Raw genomic sequence first — 21596 nt, 5'->3', positions numbered from 1 at the left:
ACCCTGTCCTCCCACCCCTCTCCCTTCCAGCAACCCTTGGTTTGAAGACACACCATTTCTTAAGATTCTTGTAAAACATGCATAACGCCAATCTTGTGATGACAAAACTTCAGATAAACTCAAATTGAAGGACATTCTGGGAAATAACTGACCAGTAAAGGAAAAACTCCAGAACTGTCACAGATTGTAGAAGCTTGAGGAAATATAGCAATTAAATGCAAAAAGTTGGATCCTAGACCAGAAAAAGGACATTAGTGAAAGTTGGTGAAGATCTATTAGTTAATAATACTGTGTTAATGCTAATTTCTTGGTTTCAGTAACTGTAGCATATTATGTAACATGCAAACTTGAAAGGAAGGTGGATGAGGGGTGTAAGGGCCTATTTAGCCAGAGCGATTCCATCCAGTTAAACAGTGATTTTGTTGTTTATGCAGTAAAACTTAAACTGACCCCCTCCCCCCCAGGGAACTTACTTAAAAACAAGTCCAGGAAACCAGTCCCAGGTAACAAAGCCCAAATACAAGACAGGTCAGGCCAGGTGGAGACACCCAATCAGTGGGGTGTGCATACTGTCTCCCTAGCTACCAAGGAGTGTGGGTCCCGCCTTTTGGGCACCAATTCTGACCAAGGTGATGGGCTAGTTCAAATATCTACTATGGTAAATTGAAATTCAATTGGCCACCCGTGTGTGACCTAACATGACTGTGCAGTTTTCTCTGTGTGTTGCAATCTCATTAGCCACCTCTGTGTTGCCAGGCTCAACTACATGGCCTTTGCTCTATAAAAGTTAGTCTGTGAGGCTGGGAGGGGTCGCCTGTTTGTAAGAGATGGCCCCAACTGGTCAGTTTGATTCTCAATGCTTGGCGCGAAATAAAGCTTTGCTTGACTTTCGCTTTGTATCAGTCTCGCTCCTTTGATTACGGACCTAACAAGGGGGTTTCTAGAATTCTCTGTGATATTTTTGCAACTTTTTGGTAAGTCTAAAATTATCTTGAAATAAAAAGCTAAAATAAATACATAAATAAGAATAAAATGAGACAAAATCAGAGGCAGAGACAAACCATAAGAGATTCTTAACTATAGGAAACAAACTGAGGTTGCTGGAGGGAAGGTGGTGGGGGATTGGGGTACTGGGTGATGGACATTAAGGAGGGAACGTGATGTAATGAGTACTAGGTGTTATATGCAACCGATTAATCACTAAATTCTATCTCTGAAATTAATAATACACTGCATGTTAATTAATTGATTTAAAAAAAGAATGAATGTGATGATGCGCTACCACCAGTTTGCCTTTCTGGTGGCTTTGCTCTTGATGTATTGTTAGTAGGTCTAGCCAACAAAGACATACACTGGTTTACACCTTTAAAATTGTTTTATTACAGAAAACGCCATTCTCCCAAGTCCAGCTCAAGACCCAGCTTATTTGCCAAACCTGGACTTCTGTGCATATTGTATTGAACAGCTTTCTTGCTCCCTGGGTATCAGACATGGAGTCAAAAACTCTGCCTTTGATTATAGGTTCTCTGAGAAAAGGGACTGGGGCTCCGTAGCTATGTTCCATTCTGTACAAGGCTATGAGATATCTGGTCAGCCTGAGCACCAACAACATTATGTCTCTGCCTGGGAGGTTAGGCAGGGGAGTCTGCCAGGCTTCTGCAACCCCTCTGCACCCCTCTTTGGGTCCTGTGGACTATGTCACTATGGGCCTGGGACCAGAGCCTGGACAATCACTGAAGGGACAGATATCTGTGCTAGGGACAACACAAGACATTACAGGCATGGCTGGGCACGCCCTCAGTGTGTGGGTGGGGATGGTGGCAGATAAGTCCCCAGAAGTCAGGGCTGCAGGCAGAAAGTGACAACAAAGTGAAAGCTGTGTTTCTCAAACTCAAGCTGGACGGGAATTACGGATGTTCTAGGAGCCCACACACTAAGGTGCACAGATTTCAATGCAAGGAACTAGGAATTGATGCAAAGGAACCTATGAGGACAGCCAGTGAACAGTGCTTTAATAATGCAGAAAAATGCAGCTGTTACAGGGCTTTGCCTGGAGGGCTGTGGCTGCTATTTACTGAGCAGTTAAATAGGGGAAAGGTGAAGCAGCTGAGGGCAGGATGGACCTCAGATCAGCAGCCCCAGCAGGAGGAGGCTGGCAAGGGCCACAGGGGTGAAGGAGACTTTGGAGCCAGTGTCCGGGGTGGTGGGCTCATTGGAGGTGGGTGCTGAGGAGGCATTGGAGCTGCTGGCAGGAGGGGTGGTCAGGGTTGGGTTGGGAATAGCAGTTAAGGAGGAGTTAGCACTGTCTACACACTCGAACTTTCAGAAGATGACTCCTCCAACTGTCTGGTTCTCAGCAGACAGGAACTGACAGGTGGAGTTGCTGATGTTGGAACAGCCCCTCAGCACGAGCTTCTTAGTCTCTGTGAATGCAATGGAGACAATAAGGACTTCACGGCCCTCTCACCCTTCCTCTGCAGGTCTCTCAGCAACCTGTTTTAGGTCTGGTCCTAAAACAGGAGCTTGGAGGAAGGAGCCCAGGATCAAGAACACCAAATGGTAATGGCAGAGGAACCATGAAGGTCAGAGCCCAGACACCCTCCCACACCTAAACCTGAAAGAAACTGAGGCTCCAGAACATTGATGGAAGCCCGACCTCACAGATGAAGACCAGAAATAGCACAGATGAAGGCCAGACATGGCACTCATGTCTTCAATGTTTTCCTGAGGAGCTGGCAGGTGATAAAATCCAGGAATGGGCTCAGACACCCTAGGGCCCTGTGCTCTCAATCCAGGAAAGACTCCTCCCAGGCTCCCCTCCTCCAGGCTCTATTCTCCATCCCCACTCTTCTCTGGACCTGAGTTTTCTCTGAGAAGGAAAAAATAGCTGGAGGTGATCTTAATTCTAAATCTGCATTATATTGTGTTTAACTCTTTTTTAAGGTGCAAGTCCTAGGAAAAAGCCAAGGGAATGTGCAAACAAAATGTGACTGCACTACCTTTATTGAGCTCCTACTATATGTCAGTATTGCTCTGTTGGCTACAACTTCAACAGGGCTGGAGGACATGCAGTTCACAAGGAAGGAAGGAACTGGAGGACAGGACTAGCTACTTATCAGAAGGGCTACAAACTTGCTCTGAAAAGGAAAGAGAAATCTCCAAATCCATTTGAAGAAAACAATTAAGTCCTTTTTTGTAGCAAATAGCAGTGCTGGAGATTGAATTACAGCAAGCTAGCTAGAAAAATGTGCAGTTTGGCACATATCTATAGTATTGGGGGGAAAGTGACCTTGGGCAAAAATAAACAAAGAAAAAAGCCCTATGTGTATGATGACTTTGATCTGTCTGGCTTTCAGATTAAGTCAAATGTTACAGATTTTTTAAAAATTCCATCCTTGGCATCAAAAGACACCTGGGAACAAAGTGAGCAGAAAGAGAGTCTTTCTGATGTTATTGTTATCCTCACACATAGCTTAAGAATTAAACATCAGAGCTGTGTAGACATCCTACGGATTTAAAAAAAATTAAATCTTTAAATACATATTACTAAGTGCAATAAGTCAATGCGAAAAGGTACATACTGTATGATTACAAATATATGATATTCTAATAACAGCAAAATTATGGGGAGATTACAAAGATCAGAGGTTGCCAGGGGTTAGAGATTAATAGAGCACAGAGGATTTTTAGGACAGTGAAGTTACTCGGTGTGATACTATAATGCCGGATTATACTCACAAGTGTCAAAACCCATAGAATATGCAACATAATCAGTAACCCTAGTGTAAACCGTGGACCCTGTAATGATGCATCAGCATAGGTTCATGGATTCATGGAGGTACCATTTTGGTGGGGAATGTTGACAGTGGGAGAGGTATGTATGTGTTGGGACAGGGGTATCTGGGAAACCTCTCTACCTTCCTCTCAGTTTTGCTGTGCATTTAAAACTGTTCTAAAAATATAAACCGTAAAAAGAGGTTCAGGATACTTGAGATGTTTGGCCTCACTGAGAAACCTGCAATTACAGTTCAGCATGGATTTCCAGTACTACAATTGCCATTAATAAAAGTTGAAATCAAATTGTACCTGGGTGTTAGTGCCCTTAAGCTGTTACTATTCTGAGCCATATTGTGACAGAGACTGGCTAGCTGTGCATTTTAGCTTCATGTCTCTTCCTTTCCTGCTGGACCACCACTAAACACCATTAGACTGCATTTCCACCCTCCAGTGATGTTTTGGTCCCAGCCAACGGAATGTGAGAGAGAGTGATGTACGTGCTTCCAGGCTTTGCCTATGAAAACCTTCCTGCCTTCCTCCACTCACTGTCTTCCATCACCTGCTGGTGAGAGGCACAGAATACAGTAGGGAGTTGCCCAGTCATGGGTGGGTGGGAGCCAGAGCCTCCAGATGGAAAGAACACAGGCCCGGGGACCCTGCAAGAAACTGCCATATGAGCAAGAAATACACATCTGTTACATAGAGCCAGATGATTTAGAGGTTGCTGTTTAACAGTAATTAACTTACCCCAACTAATAACTATATTATTCTTTAAGTATTCAGGCAGATGTTATATCATAACATCTGTATTTTATACTGGTTAATTTGTATTCCATAATGGTTATTATCAAATTATTTCTGTAGAAAAGAACAACTGGTTGGCTATTAAAGCCCATTCTGACTCTTTTTCAGTGAGGTGACCCAAGTTGTCATAAGCCAGCACCTCTCAGTAACCCTTAGAGAAAATAAATGTAGGGATAAAAGGAAATAAAAGCCCAACCCACATGCACACAGAGAACAATGCAACCTAGTAAAGAAGTAAATGCGAGGAATGACATGATGCACTTAAATGAGCCTGACTTGTTTATAAGCCACAGGAGAACAGGGTTCAAGAGTCGGATAGCCCAGGAAGAATGGTTCTGGATTAAGGAGGTAGAGAGCAACCAGCCTGAGGCTACATTGACAGCCTCGCTATCTCAAAGGCATTCTGACTTGATCCTTTTCTCCTACTAAACTCCACCAGCCTTCTTTTGTTAACCCTGAACTTTTTACCCAAGGTGTAATATGTTTCCAACTCAAGTTCCGTAACAGGGAATTGAAACCCCAGGACGTACCATTCTTAAATTCTGCAACTAGATTGACACACCGTTCTTCTTTATAACATTTCCTGAATTGCTCATTACAGGAACTTTCATTAGATCCATAACATGCAGGACACTCTATGTTGCTGGACATATCTTCCACGGAGGAGCTGGTAGGATAAGAACCATTAATTTAGAAGAGTTGAACATAGAACATGGTACTGCCTTGTACCAAAGGGGACAAGCAAGCAAAGATCCTGGCCAGAGAGATCTTGAGAATGGGACAATTGCACGAAGACAACAGTCATCCTAACCTCATATCCCATCAAAACAGTTACAGCACACAATCTCTCAGACCTCCCCTTACAAATGATTCAGTCTTTAAGAACTGTGGTCAAGGGATGTGTTGGGCTAAGAAGGAAAGGTAAGATTTTGATCTAAAACCAACAAATGTCAACATTAGCCAGCTATTCTGCACATTAGCCAATAGGTGTGTAGTTATTACTAAATCTTTCTCTGAATAAATGAACATATGCCATTATTTATTACTTAATACAAAATTATACTGAGACCCAGTTCTGCTATTAATGAACTGTACTCTAGAACTATGACATATTAACTTTGCCTTTTTGGCTCATGTTTTCATCTCCAAAAAGAGAGCTTTGGTATAGCCCAGTGGTTCTCAAATTGTGGTCCAGGAACTCCTGGGTATCCCCAAGAAAATTTCTGGGGCATCCACAAGGTCAAAGTTATTTTCATGATAATACTAAGATGTTCTTTGCCTCTTTTACTCTTTCTTTCATGAATGTACTGAGTTTTTTGGAGGCTACATGGCATAAAAGATTGCAACAGACCAAATGCACAAGCAAATCTGAGAACCCAGTTGTCTTCTATTAAGCCAGAAATTAAAGAGCTTTGAAAAAATATGTAACAAATGCCACTCTTCTTACTAATTTTTTTGTTTTGGAAGATAGTTATTTCTATATAAAAATGTTATGAATGTTAACATGTAATGGGTTTATTATTTCTTGGTGAACTAAATAAAGATTTTTAAATTTTTTTGGAAATTCTATGAATTTTTGAAATTTCTAGTACTGCAAATATTGACAGTATGATTCACATAAATCAAATTTCTCTGGAGTCCTCAATAATTTTGAAGATTTAGCATCTTAAAATAGGGCCTGGGGCCACAAAGTTTGAGAAATACTAATAAGCATCTAATTCCATACAACTTGGAGTGCTTTGATTTCTGTCTATACTGAGAAAAGAGGAAAGCATGACAGCAGTAATGATTTTCCCATTTGTTTTCCAAGCAATTGTTTTACTGTTGATGTTACCCAGGTATACAATGAAGTGCTTGGACTTGAGATGTCCACCAGAAGGTGAGGACCAGAGAGGGCAAAGGAAGGGAGAGAGCTGGGAGGCTAGAAGAAGGGTGGCACATTGCCAACACCCACCCAGAGCATCACTGGTCTTGTTGCACTCCTTTCCTTGGCAGCACTGGCTTACAAAGTGGAAGTGTATGTTATCAGACACTTGGACACAGTGAAGGTTTCAACCATGTCTCTGCCTTCCCTGCAGTTCTCTGCAGAGCAGGCTTTGTCCTGGTATATGTTGGCTGCTCCTACACAAAGAGAAACACAGACCGTCAGTCCTGGGTAGGTGGCTTCAGAAAAGGCAGAGACCCTGAATAGCGACTGCTTCAAACAACAGCAGAAAACATACCCTCAGTTCAATGTGATTTCAGAGACACTGGAGAGAGTTTCCTGGCAAACAGAAAAATCCTTCCCCATGAGGTAGTTCCTTCCTTTAGCAGGAGATGAGCAGAGGTACAGGCTAAACTTCAGGTCAAGGACTGATGGGGAGCTTGGAAATGGTGGTTCAGGCCAACATTCCAAGGCCCCCTGATCAGTCTTAGTATCTCTATAAACAGCCACGCAGACATGATGGTCCTACAAGCAATATGATGTTAAACTTGCATACAGTCAAGCTTCTAGACCAGAGCTATTGAATGGTAGCTGGTAGCTATATGTGTCTATTTAAAATTCAGCTCTTTGGTCATATAACCATATTTTAAATGGCCAATAGTCCACATGTGGCTACTGTATAGGACAGCATTAGTAAAAACATCTTCATTATTAAAAATAGTTCTACTAAGTGGTATGGGTCCAGTTTATAGGAAAACACCAGGAATAGGGGAAAAAAGAAGTGACACCACAAGGATGAAATCAACCAAAGCCAGAATATGGGACAGCTATAGGACAAACGTTCCAGTTTCTCCAACAAATCAATGCTGTTGAACAAAACAAAGGTGATGGTAGCTATTATAAAACAAATTAGAAATAGTAGACCTAACAGCAAAATGCTGTGTGAGGATTTTGTTTGTATCCAAATTCTAAGACATCAACTATAACACAACATCAGAAACAATTGGGACATTTCTAAGATGGCTTTCTAATAGAGAAATTAAAGAATTAGTTAATTTTCTTGGGTATATAGTGATATAGTAGTTACATAAAAAGAAAAAAAAAGTCCTTATCAGAGATAAATAGTGAAGTATTTTGGGTACACATTACATGATATTTAAGTTTGCTTTAAAATACCACTGCAGGGGCACCTGGGTGGCTCAGTGGGTTAAGCCACTGCCTTCGGCTCAGGTCATGATCTCAGGGTCCTGGGATCGAACCCCGCATCGAGCCCTACATCGGGCTCTCAGCTCAGCAGGGAGCCTGCTTCTCCCTCTCTCTCTGCCTGCTATTCTGCCTGCTTGTGATCTCTCTCTCTCTCTGTCAAATAAATGAATAAAATCTTAAAAAAAAAAAAAAAAAAAAAAAACACTGCAGGGACACCTGGGTGGCTCAGCTGGTTGAGCATCTTGACTGTCTGACTTCAGCTCAGGTCATGATCTCCAGATTCTAAGATTGCCCTTTGTGAGGCTCCTAGCTCAGCAGGGAGACTGATTGTCTCTCTCACTCTCCCTCCGCCCCCCCCCCCCAGCTTGTGTGCACGCTCTCTCTCTCTCTCTCTCTTTCAAATAAAAAAATAAAATCTTCTAAAAAAAATGAAATTAAATACCACCATAAAAAAAGGCAGAATGTTGATCGTTGTTGACACAGGATAGTGGTTACATGGCAATTGATTACACTCTTCTTCCTGTTCTTGTGCATATTTGAAAATGTCCACGATAAAAGTTAATAAGAAATCTAAGTGCTCTGGGAGAGAAGTAACAATCATGTCAGCAAATCACACTGGGTGAAAGCCTGTTGGGTCTGGAGCAGGAAGGAGCACTGAGGGGAGGAAGGAGGGTGCCGAAAAATGGAAGAATGCAAGTACCCAGAGCATATAGCCTGCTTTGCAACTTGACTAAGAGCTGCCCCTGCTTCTCACACCCACCAGTATAGGTCTAGAATGAGGTTTCAGTCAAGGGCAGCAATTCCACAGGGCTTGTCTGCTTGGCCCTCCATTCTCATCTCACTCCTGTGTGCTGCTTCTTCTGGAAGGCATCTTCATCACCCCGTCTCTCTCTTTGCATGGCCTGGCCCTTCCTCAGCCTTCCTTTCCTCCCTGACCACCCTCTCTAGCTCCTGCCCCCATGCAAATCCCAGAAACAGGGGTTATGGCATCCCAGGCTCACCTAAAGAAGAGTTGGTCATGAAACTGGTACAGCTGGCATTGTTATCTGGGGGACACTCAGTGATGATACTGTTGTTACAAGGGTTTGTCAATGAATTACACTGCACACAATGTAGGGATTCTGGGGAGACAAGATGGACAGCATCGCCAACACTCAGGGGGACACTTATAGACTGTACCCTGGACAAAGCGCCACATCCAGCTCAGGGCAAAAGAAGAGTCAGGACAGCATCCCTTCCCTCTGGGATCCCCCAAACTTGAGGCTGTGTGATGGAGCCACCCATATTCATTTCTCCCCACCATTTCCCAATAGGAAGACCCATAGCACAGAGCAGCTTCTCTGAGGGCAGTGTGCTCAGAGGGGTCTCATGTTCTCTACGGACCACACCCTGACATAGAGGCCATGGGACAGGACCCCAGAACACCAAGGGAGAAGACTCTGATGAGGTACAAAAAGGGGTCTTCATTCCCAAAGGGTGTCAGTGGGTTCCCTTACCTACAGCTGCCACCATGAATCCTGTGATGATGGCAGCAACAAGAATGCCCTTCATGGTGCAGGACCCGGTGTCTCTCTAGGATGAGGACTGTGGTGCAGAACTTTATGCCTGAAGAGACACAAAGAAGGCAGTCAGGGTGCCTGCAAGGCTGCTGGGACACAACAGCCCCTAAGGTTGCAATCAGACTTCCACACATCACACACACAGCCCATCCTTGTGACGGAAGGAATTGGCACTCTCAGCTGGGAACACAGAGCTGTGACACAGTTTCCATGCTGCCATTATACCTGCACCAGGGTCTGGGTTGTCCCCAGTCCTGGATGCCTACAGAAGCATCTACACAGAGACACAAAACACAGCTGGGCATTGCCCACAGCCACTTCAGATACAGCATAGGCAGGCAGATGATTGCCGCCGGGGTCAGGGGTCGGGGTTCGGGTCGCGGGGCGGAGGGAAGAGCGGGAGGGCGGGAGGCGCCGGCGCCAGACGCGGAGGAAAGGAGCTACAACCAGCCGCCGAGAGGCCGCGGAGCCAGCGACGACCGAGCCAGCCGAGCCGCCGCCGCCGCCGCGCCCCCATGGCGGCCGCCAAGGACACCCATGAGGACCATGATACCTCAACTGAGAATGCCGACGAGTCCAACCACGACCCCCAGTTTGAGCCTATAGTTTCTCTTCCTGAGCAAGAAATTAAAACGCTGGAAGAAGATGAAGAAGAGCTTTTTAAAATGCGGGCAAAGCTATTCCGATTCGCTTCAGAGAATGATCTCCCAGAGTGGAAGGAACGAGGCACTGGTGACGTTAAGCTTCTGAAGCATAAGGAAAAAGGGACCATCCGCCTCCTCATGAGGAGGGACAAGACCCTGAAGATATGCGCCAACCACTACATCACACCGATGATGGAACTGAAGCCGAATGCGGGCAGCGACCGTGCCTGGGTCTGGAACACCCACGCTGACTTTGCCGACGAGTGCCCCAAGCCAGAGCTGCTGGCCATCCGCTTCCTAAATGCTGAAAATGCACAGAAGTTCAAAACAAAGTTTGAAGAATGCAGGAAAGAGATCGAGGAGAGAGAAAAGAAAGGGTCGGGCAAAAACAATGATGCCGAGAAGGTGACTGAGAAGCTAGAAGCTCTCTCCGTGAAGGAGGAGAGCAAGGAGTCGGAAGACGCCGAGGGCAAGGCTGGAGCGGAGGAGGAGCAATAAGCCACGCCCCTCGTTTTCTCTTCCTTCCGTTCTTTTCCTCCTTTTTCTTTTTTTAAATTTTGCCCTGCCCCTTCTTTTCAGTTTGTTTTTATTCTGTTTTGTTTTTACAAGGGACTTTATATAAAGAACTGAATTCCAACATTCAGGTTGTTTTTTTCTAAGTTTCTGCCCTATTGAAGAAGCCTTCAGAAAATCCATTCCCCAGTCATGAAAATGTACTGTGCTCACTTTCTTTTCCATAGTGGAAACACTTATTTATAGTCATCAAAAATAGTGAATAAACGACACATTCGAAACCTGCAAAAAAAAAAAAAAAAAAAAAACCCACGGGGGATGGGGTCCAAGAAAAAAGCTGGGCTCTCCTCTCCCAGAGCATAATGGAGTTCTCTAGCTAATATCTGTTCACAGTCACCTAATTCACTTAGGGCCTCTGTCGCTGTCATCACCACCCCAATAGGCAGACACCTACTGAGCACTTACTTGACTCTGAACAGTTCATGTTCATTACTTCATGAAATGCCTCCACTGCAGCAAGCAGGGACTACTGTTAGCATCACCCTCCTTCCAGAGGAGAAATCAAGTCCCGAAGAGACCACATAAACCAGTCAAAGTCAAAATCACGTTCCTGGGAAGTGTTAGAGCCAGGGTTGACCCAGGCCCCTAATCACCACACACACTGCCTCCAACAGATGGGACTCCCAGAGCCCCACATGTGACCTGCAGGAAGGAACCAGAAGCCCCAGCACACCTCCGACTGGTATGTCACCAGTCATCAGAAAGCTAAGTTACCTGTATTCATTAGGATCCTGAATGAGAGCTCCCAGAATTTCAACTTGCCCGTGTATAAGAGTAGCGCGGAGGGGAAGCTCTAACTCTGCGCTGAGTCCTTCCTGACAGTTAGCTCATTTAGCCTATAAATGGCAGCCACAAAGTGCATGTGCTACTTAAATTTAGACTCATTGAGGGGCGTCTGGGTGGCTCAGTGGGTTAAAACCTCTGCCTTCGGCTCAGGTTATGATCCCAGGGTCCTGGGATGGAGCCCCACATCGTGCTCTCTGCTCCGCGGAGAGCCTGCTTCCTCCTCTCTCTCTCTGCCTGCCTCTCTGCCTGCTTATGATCTCTGTCAAATAAATTTTTTTTTAATCTTAAAAATAAAAAAAAAATTTAGACTCATTGAAGGAATGAAAGAATAAAAAAAAAATTCTGTTTCTCAGTCACCTGGCTAGCGACTACCTATTTGCCAACACAACTCTGGAACATTCCTACTACTACAGAGAGTCCCAGTGCACAGTGTGGCTTATAGCCCCACTTGGCAGGGGAGACACCTGCCCATGGAGAGAGAATAAAAGCTGCCCCAAGTCCCCCAGCCTCGAAAGCCAAAACTGGGACTTCATTCTGCATCTTTCCAGCTCCAAAGCTGAGTGACACCATGACAGCTCTACTTACCAAGGGAGACTGGACCTTTACCTAGAAGCTGCACCCAGCCTCCCACCTCTCAGCTCACCACACCACAAACATACCACACACACACCACATATACCACAGCAACTATGACCCCTTTGTTGACTTATTAGGGGTTGGCAGAAAGGAAGAGAAACAAGTTCAGTCAAGGGTGGCAGAGGGGCCCATCTAAGGGCCACATCATACAGAAATCCAAGGAGAAAAATTAAGAATGTCTGGTTTGGAACTTTTGGTAGATGTTCCATGTGTTGCATTCTGCATGCCCCCCTGCCTGCTCACCCCTCCATGCCTGGAACCCCTGTAGGGAGAGAGGCTCAAAGGTTGAACTTCCTGGGAAGGGCCTCTCAAGCCTGTGAGTGTGGAGAAGGAAAGGGGATGGAAAGAGATGAGGGTAAAGAAGTCACAGCAGCCATGTCAGATGCATAAATCACTTCTCCTTATGGTATAAGCCTGATTATTAGCCTCATTTTCAGGAGGAAAAGAAGGAGGCCCACAGACGTCGGGATCCAGCCCAGAAACACACAGCAGAGAGTCAGAGCCTAGAAGTGGCAAAATCCTGGGACCTGCTCACCACTTCTGAGGAGAGAAATCAGCGAGGTGGCAGTTGGGGCAGGAGACCTCAAACAGAAATGGAGAACAAGTAGCATCTGAAAAACCCCTTTGCAAAGTCCTTCCCACTCATCTACATTGGATATTTTCTGAAAGAGTCTTTCCACATCTGCTCTCATTTTATACACAGGCAAGTTCCACGCAGCTGTGAAGAGGAGGACACAGCACAAAGGAGAGCAAACCCCAGCCCACACACCTCTCCTGTCGAGACTTCCTTCTCCTGAGCACTGCAAAAGGGGCAAGAGCCATGAGAGTGTCTTGGACCCCAGCCATCCCTCAATGCCCCTCTCTTGGTTTCAGCTTCTCCCAAGATGCCCACCCCCCACCACACATTGGCTTCAGCGCCTCACCTTCAGAGTCTGGCCTGGAGACTGCCCTGCAGAAGGTGGATCCTGCCACAGGATTACAGCAGGTGTGTGAAGGGCCTTATATAGCAGGTGACTGAACAATCAGGAAGTACGGCTGCCTGCAGGGAGAGGCTACTGGGCCAGACTGGCCTCTGCCAAGCCATAGGGCCACAGGCGGCTTAAGTCTTTGGCAGCTGTGCTGTTGGTCAACCCTCTCAGACCTCCAGAAACTGGGTGCGACTTTGGTTAAGGCCTGACTTTGGCGTAACATGCAAGAGAGGAAGGTGTGTCCCTGACATTGTCTCCTGTTGATCAACTGAATGCATTCCGATATCCGCTAATAAATCACAAGCGTCACTTTACTCCAGCCTGATAAGTCATCTTCATTGGGCCATTTACAAATGAAGAAACCAAGGCACACAAGAGAAAAGTAGGAGACTTGCCCAAGGTCACACAGCTCAGGCAGAGTCAGAAGTCAGAATCAGGCCACATGGGGACCATGCAGCTCAGGAAAGGGGGTCAGGCCCTCTGGGGCCACTGTCTTAACCTCTCTAAGTCCAACAAAGATGAGGGTAAACCCACAATACAGTCTTGCAGGGTAAGGGGGCCATGAAGCCTAGTCTATACACCAAAGTCAGGGGCCCACAAACATCGCTGCTGCCACCGCCAACACTCTAGGCACTTCAGACAGCCTAGCTGTCTGGGAAGCCACTGCTGGTGAGAGCCTAGGTCAGCCCCTCCCAGCACCTTCACACCAAACCATGCATGCTCTTGAGCACTGAGTGTGGACTGGATTTCTTGGCGCTTCTCATCTTTCTGCAGTCCTTGCCACCTCAGACACACACACTCCTACACACTGATGCACACACTGGTGTGCATGCACACTCAAATCACACACATCATAAACCACATACATGCGCGTGCGTGCAAACACACACACACACACACACAAGATTGGTGAGGGAGGACCAAGGGTACAGGGGTTGGGGGCACATCACACCATCACCCCTTGCCTGCAGTTAGACTTGGAGTTCCCTGCTCTTGAAAATACCCCTTATCCGTTTGCTGCCCCTCTGTATTTGGTGGCTCAACTCTCCCTCCCTTTTCCAGACCCATTTATTCATCCAACAAACATTTGCTGGTTTTTCGGGGGGGGGGGGGTGTTTGGGTTTTTTGTTTGTTTGTTTGTTTTTGTGATGGTGGTGGCGATGGGTTATTTTTTGGTTTTTGTTTGTTTGGTTGGGTTTTTTTGCACCATGCATTGGGTCTGCTCTAGGCATTTGGGAAGTATCTGAGCAAAAAGAGACTGCTCTCCTGGATTGTAGTCTAGAGTAGGAGACAGACAATATAAATAGTGATAAATAAGCAAATGACAGGGTACATTAGAATTTGGTGATTGTTCTAGCAAAAAGACAGTGAAAAGCAAAGGTGAAGGATCAACCATGCTGGGGGAAACAGGATTCAGTTTTAAATAGTTGGGTCTGCAGCATTGGTGTCATGAAGAAAGCAAAATTTAGGTCATTTTTTATAAGCAGAGCTTCTGGCCATCTCTCATTTTCCCCACTTCTCCCTTTCTGCCCTCAGGCTGGTGACAACAGCCTTTACCTAAACAAAGGCAATTCCCTCCCTAACTGAATTTTATTACGTCTTCACTCCAGCCACCTGGGAGAGCCCAGTGGGAGAGGTGGTAGCAGGAGCCACCACATCCAGCAGGATGTGGGTGAGAAAAAGGTCCTGTGCACTGGGCTTTCCCCAGCCAAAGATGAAGGACTTGAAAAACACAATAATAGCTCCAAGGGCCACTCTGGTAATATACTGAGAATCGAGAGGAGAATCAGGCTAAGCGACAGTAATCCTTCGCAGAAGGCACCAGATACCCGGGCAAAAGGGCCAAAGACTTCCTGAATCTAGTTTTTGCCCCTCATAAATAAGTGATTTATTAACCTGGCCCACTGGGCCTGAGCTCCCCGTCTGTAAAATGGAACCATCAGACCCTGAAGAAATGGTCGCTGGTTATGCATTTCCTCCTGGAACCCTCACCCCATCCCACTGTGTTTTCTCTGATGTCATGTAACAACAATGGCATGAGAAGCAGGGGTTGATCTTGTGTGATGTGGTTGCAGATCCTGAACTGGGCTGTGCGCAGCCACTCACAGCGGTCCCGGATTTGCCCATCCCGAGGTCTAGATAAGTGTACAGATGGGTATCATAAACCCCCTTGACAGATGAGGAGGCTGAGCCCCAGAGAGGCCTTTCTTCCAGGCCTTAAGACACCTGGCCCAACATTCTTTCTACTGCAACACAACTCATGTGGGGCCAGTCTCTCCTCATAGGGTTGGGAATGTTGACCTGCTTTCCTTCTCTTTGTTCCTTTCTGTAGTAAGCATGGGACTCTCAGAGCCAGAAGGCTGGGATCACTCATAAGACATTATAAAAAAAAAATAGTGCCCCCAAAGTAAACCCTCCTGACTAGCAAAGAAGTCCAGGGACCCAAGAGAGGCAAGGTCTCAACACACTGTCTAAATTTTACTCTTAAACTAAGGATATTTGGCACGTTTCAGGCACTGTGCCGGTATTATCCCCTTATAAGACAACAAGGCTGGCTGTCCCCATGACCATTCAGCAGGAAGAAGCTGAAACTCACTCAGATAGTGGACAGTCTTTCTGAGGTGTGAATCTGAAACCCATGTGGGAAATGGGCTTCTCCTGAGTTTCCCTAAACCATCAGCAAAGCTTGGAGGTGAGTTCTCAGAGGGGTCCACTCCATTTTGGAATAAGTACACGGAGGTGAGCACAGTTGGGCAGTGAGAGCAGAAACCCCAATAGGAGTCCAAGCCAAAAACTCAGCTAAGTATTCCAGTTGAGATCTTCCCCCATGTTTCACCTGCTCTCTGTCTGTATTTACTTCAGGGAGCTTTCGTTGACTGGCTTCTCCCTCCAACTTGGAAAGTGAAAGCAAACTAAAAATACTGTTTCCCGTATTCCTGACCTGCACACAGCACTCAGTGAGTATGGCAGTGCTCTGAAAGACAATCCTGCCAACAGTCCTTGCCCTGTGCCAGATAATGACCCTCTGAGTCTTGGGTTCCCCATCTACCAAATGGAAAAATACAATGCCACCTACTTCTTAAGAGTTGTTCTGATGGTTAGAAGAGATCACTCGGGCAGACATTTAGTATGTACCTATCATGTTGTAAGGGCTCCAAAAATGATGGCTCCCACTGCTGCCACTCTGAGCTTACACCAGTGACACCCCACCTAGGGGAATACCAAAGTCATATAGGGCCGGGGCTAAGATGAAGCTTGACCTCAGAGTGCACCTCTGCTACCTACTGAGGGATTAAGCTTAAACAATTAGTTACTTGTTCTCTGAGTCTTGACTTCCTCACCTGAAATCATAAAGATTGAGATACTCGTTGTACAATGCATATACTATTATAAATTTAGCCTAAGGAAATTAGGCCATTATGGTCAATTAATTCAGTCACTGACAGTTTCCCTGGGCTTCCTTTGAGGTAGGCGACATGTCTAGCACTAAATCAATAATCACATCAGGCAGTTTTCAATATGATCATTTCCCTAAAACTCCATGCTCTAAATACAAGGCATATTTGAAGAATTATTGTAGCCAATATTATAAAACCAGTTTGTTTGTATGATCTACTTTGTGGACATCCACTGGACTGCTGAGGAAAAACAAAAACTAACAGACAGGCCTGGCTTGACACCTGGCTACACCAGATATTATCTCTATAACCTCGTTTAATGAGATTCTCACCATCTCCAACAAAACAAAAGAAAAGCAATGCTATTTCACACAGATGTTGACTCATACAGTGGCGGACACACAAAAAGCACTCAATGAAAATGACTGCTCCTTTCCCCCCATCCTTTCTCTGACAATAAAGACCTAAATGTCCTCATTTATTCCACAAATATGTGTTACTGACTTTATGTTTAAGCACTGGGTAGTGGGGTTGCAAAGTTAATGAGATAGAGGAATTCCTTGCCTTCCCTAAGATTTTTAAGCTGATAACAACTACAACCAAACAAGGAAACGTTTTAAAAATACAAGTAAACAGACAAATAAAGATAATTGCAAATCGAAGAGTGATGGAAACAAAATGGTGGCTGAGGTAGGAAAGAATAAGGTTGAGGGAGCGAGACCTCTCTGAGAGGTGGGAAGGGACCAGACAAAGGAAAGGAGATCAGATGGTTCCCTGGAGAGGGCAAAAATCATGAGCAAAAAAGGCTCATTGGTGAAGAAGAATATAGTTCGCTTAAGGGACTGAGCAAAAGAACACCAGTTTATGGAAGAATCAAAAGACCAGTATTCACACCCTCCTCAGCTCATTTCAACATTTTATGTTGGTTCTTCTCACAATGGCATAGAGGAGGTGCAAAGAGCACTGGGATTATTGGCAGAAGAGAGGTGTTTTAGTTTTGCAATTTACTAGTTACGTGCTAACTTTTCTCCATGAGTCACAATTTTCTTACCTGTAAGATGGTAAAATAAGTAATATATACCTAGATGAAAGTAGTTGATGACTTCCTTCCCCTTGTCTACAAAACAGAATAAGAAATAATTAATTTTCCACTGATTACATCATTTCCAATGAGTGTGGTAAGCGAGCCAGACTAACCAGTATCCCTTACACATCAAGCCAAGGTTATTATGGCCATGTGCAGTGGAGCAGAGTCAAAGTCATATTGACAGGAAGACACACTTTCTAATATAAATGAATTACATTGTCTTGGGAAGAATATTAACACTGACTTTTACCTTCTGAGTAGTGAGTGAAGTAACCTCCCACTATTGAGTCTGAACTGGATCTGTTTACCTATCTCCCTGCTCATCCTTCTATCCATCAGAACCAGAAACCTTGGACAGAAGTCAGCCTCCATTAGCAGCTGGCCAGAGCCCAAAGTGATGGTACTGGGGAGACCCCAGAAAGAAGCAAATGATGAGGCTCTGTGTCCTTTGGGATGCAGTGGAGTTGAGTTTCCCTGGGGAATGGGAAGATGGTAGAGTAGACACAAGAGTGGAGGCTTCATAAAAAGAGACAGAACAATGGAAATTAGGGAAAATGGAGATGCAAGAGGAAAAAAGGATCATTCAGGACCCTCCTTCCATCCTGCTTCCTCTGTGAGACCCAGAAAAAAACTCAGGCTCTTTCTGGATGTAGCTGCCTGCTGCATCCCACCAACCTGTGACAGAATATGCCTCCACCAGCAGGCAAGACTGGCTTACTTCAGTAAGGTGTAACAAATAGCTTCCAGTCACTTTGATGGTGATGACAAACAGTAGTGCTGGTTTTGTTTTATTTATATTTTCTTTTACTATATTTTTCAAAATAAAATTGGAAACCCTGTGGAAGTTCCAGATATATGCTTGCAAACCCCTAGGGCATAGACCTCATTGTTTTATTTGGTTTGCTTTGAAGACAGCAGCTAGGATGGAGAAGAGTTAAGAAAGATTGTCATACCTAAAGGAAGAATCAAACAAGAGAAGGCAGCTGAAAACAGACAACTCATGAGACTATTTCCAGCAGGTTGCTTCCAAAGCTGTGTCTATTGGCTCATGGGAATAAGGACAGGCTTCCCATGTCTTTGTGACTCATTCAAATGGAATTTTCATTTAGGAATATAATGTCATTTCAGACATATTAAATTAGTTATTAAAGGGTGAAACAGGGGAGCGTCTATATTGATGTTGGTGACAACAGGAGTATACAGAATATAGACTTGGTTTCTATTTCTGGTTTTCATGAGCTGTGTGACTTTGACCCATGTCCTTCCCCCTTTTCTACCCCAGGAAAGGCATTATAAGACAGAATTCAGTCTAGTATCAGATGTATTATTCCAACAGAGCTAACTGCTCTGGAGCTTTAGTCCCCAAGTTCAAGTCTCTTTTCTGAGTCCAAATATGGTCATTAAGATTAGGCAGAGGGTAGTAGCTAATATGGCAGGCTGGTGGGGGGACCCTATGCTTGCCTTGTCCCTCAAACACAGCTAGAAAAATATCAAAACACTTTGAACACCCAAGAAATCAATCTGAGGACTGAGAAACAAAACCACAAACTAGAGGGAGCAAAGAGGCCATATCATGGAAGGAGGAGGTGTGGAGACATGATTTGTGGGAGAAAAGAATCATGGGTGCTGAGGGAGGGGAGGGAGTCTTGGTCCCAGAGAAGAGGGAGGGAGAGAGAGAGAGTAAGAGAGCAGTAGAGCAAGCGGGTGCACAGGGAATCACACAAGAAAAACACTTTTCCAAACCCATTCACTAGAAAATGAGAAAGACTAATTACCATGATATTTCTACAACCACCAGAGATGAAAGACTGATTTTTCAGAAGTCTGCACCATGGCCAGTGTGGAGCCCAATGGGTGCAGTGGTGCTGCTGTGAAGAACAAAGACCCAAGAGCAGATGCAGCAATCTGAGGATGCCTGAGACACATGGGGATGCATGTTTCTCCTCCTTGGAGTGCATCTGGGAGGGGGGCACCACCTCTCAAGGGACAAAAAAGCCCAGATGCCAATGTGCTGCCCAGCTCCTTAGCATAGGGACAGAGACACTTGTTGAAGGCAGCTAAGCTGGACTCCAGCTTTTTGCTGCACTTTAGACTCCAACCTCCTGCACATTCATGCAACTTCCTTCCTGGGACAAACCAGCACCAGCCCCAGCGTGGTGAGACCCTCCCCCAGAGAATGAGCAAGTGTCCACACCTTTCCCAGTCCCTAAAGTTTGGAGTTTTGAAACTCAGCCAGTGTGCCTGATATAAAACACAGGTATGCTGGGGTGTGTGGTGGGCAGATGGCCTCGATATAGATAGGGTGAAGGCAGAATCTGAGGGACCCTGGGACACAGGAAGGGAGACTGTTTGCTCTGCTGTGAGGACTTCTCAGACAATGGCAGGTGTGAACTCCCCCTTCCAGGAACAAGGTAAAGGGCAGGTACCATTTATCTCCCTACCTAACAGCATTGCCTGACTTTGGTTGAGCAGCACAGCACCCACAGGGAGGCCTGAGCTGCCCTCACCAATCCCCAACCATCTACACTCTGCCGAGCTTCTTTACTAGGACAAGTATGCCTGAGAACCAGAGAAACAAGTCCCTCCCCAAGAAGACCAGCACAAACCCCATGCACACACCAAGTCTACAGACCATACAGTGCTGCAAAGCTTCAGCTGTAGTGGAAATAGGATCGTGTCTGTTTTAATGAGCATACCGAAGCATAGCTAGTTAAAACTTGCCACACACTGGCCAAGGTCCAAGCACTCCCCATTGCAAGTGAGGAGAAACTCTGCAGAGGACTGACCTGAGGGAAACAGCAGCCAAAACACAACAGCAGAGTGCACACGGTGTACACCAGAAATACTTCATGAAATGATGTTCATCTTCTTCTTTCTTCTTCTTCTTCTTCTTTTGCTTTCAAGGTTCTATTTTTTTAAAAGACTTTATTTATTTACTTATTTGAGAGAGAGAGAGTGCACAAAGTAGGGGGAGAGAAGTAGAGGAGAGGGAGGAGAAGCAGACTCCCTGCTAAGAAGGGAGCCCAAGATAATATATGGGGCTCATTTCCAAGACCCTGAGATCATGACCTGAGCTAAAGGCAGATGCTTAACTGACTGAATCACCAGGCACCTCAAGTTTCTATTTAAATACCAGTTTGTTAACATAGAGGATAATATTGGTTTCCAGAGTAGAATTTACTGATTCATCACTTACATATAACACCCAGGGCTCATCACAACCAGTGGTCTCCTTAATACCCATCACCATTTATGCTATCCAAAGCCTACCTCCCTCAGTTTGTTCTCTATCATTAAGTTTCTTACAGTTTGTTTCCCTCTCTATTTTTTTTCCTTTCCCTCATGTTCATCTGTTTTGTTTCTTAAATTCCATATATGAGTGACATCATATGATACTTCTTTCTCTAACAGACCTATTTCACTTAGCATAATACACTCTAGCTCCATCCCTGTTGTTACAAATGGCAAGATTTTTTTTAAGATTTTTATTTATTTATTTGTCAGTCAGAGATCACAAGAAGGCAGAGAGGCAGGCGGGGGGGCGGGGAAGCAGGCTCCCTGCTGAGCAGAGACCCCGATGCGGGGCTCAATCCCAGGACCCTGAGACCATGACCTGAGCCGAAGGCAGAGGCTTAACCCACTGAGCCATCCAGGACCCCTCAAATGGCAAGATTTTATTCTCTTTGATGGCTGAGTAATAGTCTACTGTATTTATATGTCACATCTTTTTTTTTTTTTAGTTATGTAGCCCTTTATTAGGGACTAAAATAGAAGGTATCTGTTGTACAACATGGGTATAATCTACTATAACTGGAGATTTATTGTATTCTAATATAGATCATTTATAAATGCAATTTCTTTATTAAAAAGCTTCCACGCTTTTTGTTTGTGTGCAACTTGCAAAACTATTCTGAAAGTGGAATATATGTGCATAAGTCTGCAAAGAGTGCAGATTTAGGATATAGTAACTGCTTTACAAGTTACTTTCAAAAAACTGTCTGCCACAACTGGGCTTTCACATTGCCATCTTCTTTGATCAAAATATTTTGATCTGATGCCAGTCTTCCTTCCACTGCTCTAAACTACAAAGCATTTTTTAATGAGTTGAAATTAAGGGAAGGACTACACCTACTAGAAAAGAAGAGAAGAAAGTTCTATTAGTTTGAGGTTTCAGAATCCCCCTAAGCCAGGACCAGTATCTTGGTAAGCGTTAGGCGGGGACCCCGGACAGAGA

At 45.0% G+C, this 21596-nt stretch overlaps 2 protein-coding genes across 2 annotated transcripts; one reads left to right on the top strand and one right to left on the bottom strand.

The window, feature by feature from the left end:
- Positions 1–1391: 1391 nt before the first annotated feature.
- Positions 1392–12913, bottom strand: LYPD8 (LY6/PLAUR domain containing 8). The gene is given in 7 exon segments (XM_047731479.1): positions 1392–2423; positions 5112–5248; positions 6532–6620; positions 6623–6702; positions 8713–8832; positions 9208–9316; positions 12833–12913. Coding segments are annotated over 6 exon segments (780 nt in total). The 5' UTR covers positions 9263–9316; positions 12833–12913; the 3' UTR covers positions 1392–2124.
- On the top strand, positions 9630–10551 carry LOC125100923 (ran-specific GTPase-activating protein-like). Its single transcript, XM_047731478.1, has one exon. It carries the CDS (start codon positions 9786–9788, stop codon positions 10410–10412), a length of 627 nt encoding a protein of 208 aa, XP_047587434.1. The 5' UTR covers positions 9630–9785; the 3' UTR covers positions 10413–10551.
- Positions 12914–21596: the final 8683 nt, after the last annotated feature.

Source organism: Lutra lutra, chromosome 5 (genome assembly GCF_902655055.1).
Source record: "Lutra lutra chromosome 5, mLutLut1.2, whole genome shotgun sequence".
NCBI lineage: Eukaryota > Metazoa > Chordata > Mammalia > Carnivora > Mustelidae > Lutra > Lutra lutra.
The sequence above is the reverse complement of the archived record's forward strand: the minus strand, read 5'-3'. Positions and strand labels throughout refer to the sequence as shown.

Excerpts from the sequence above, each read along its gene's own strand:
- LOC125100923 (XM_047731478.1), top strand. The coding sequence starts at position 9,786 with ATGGCGGCCGCCAAGGACACCCATGAGGACCATGATACCTCAACTGAG.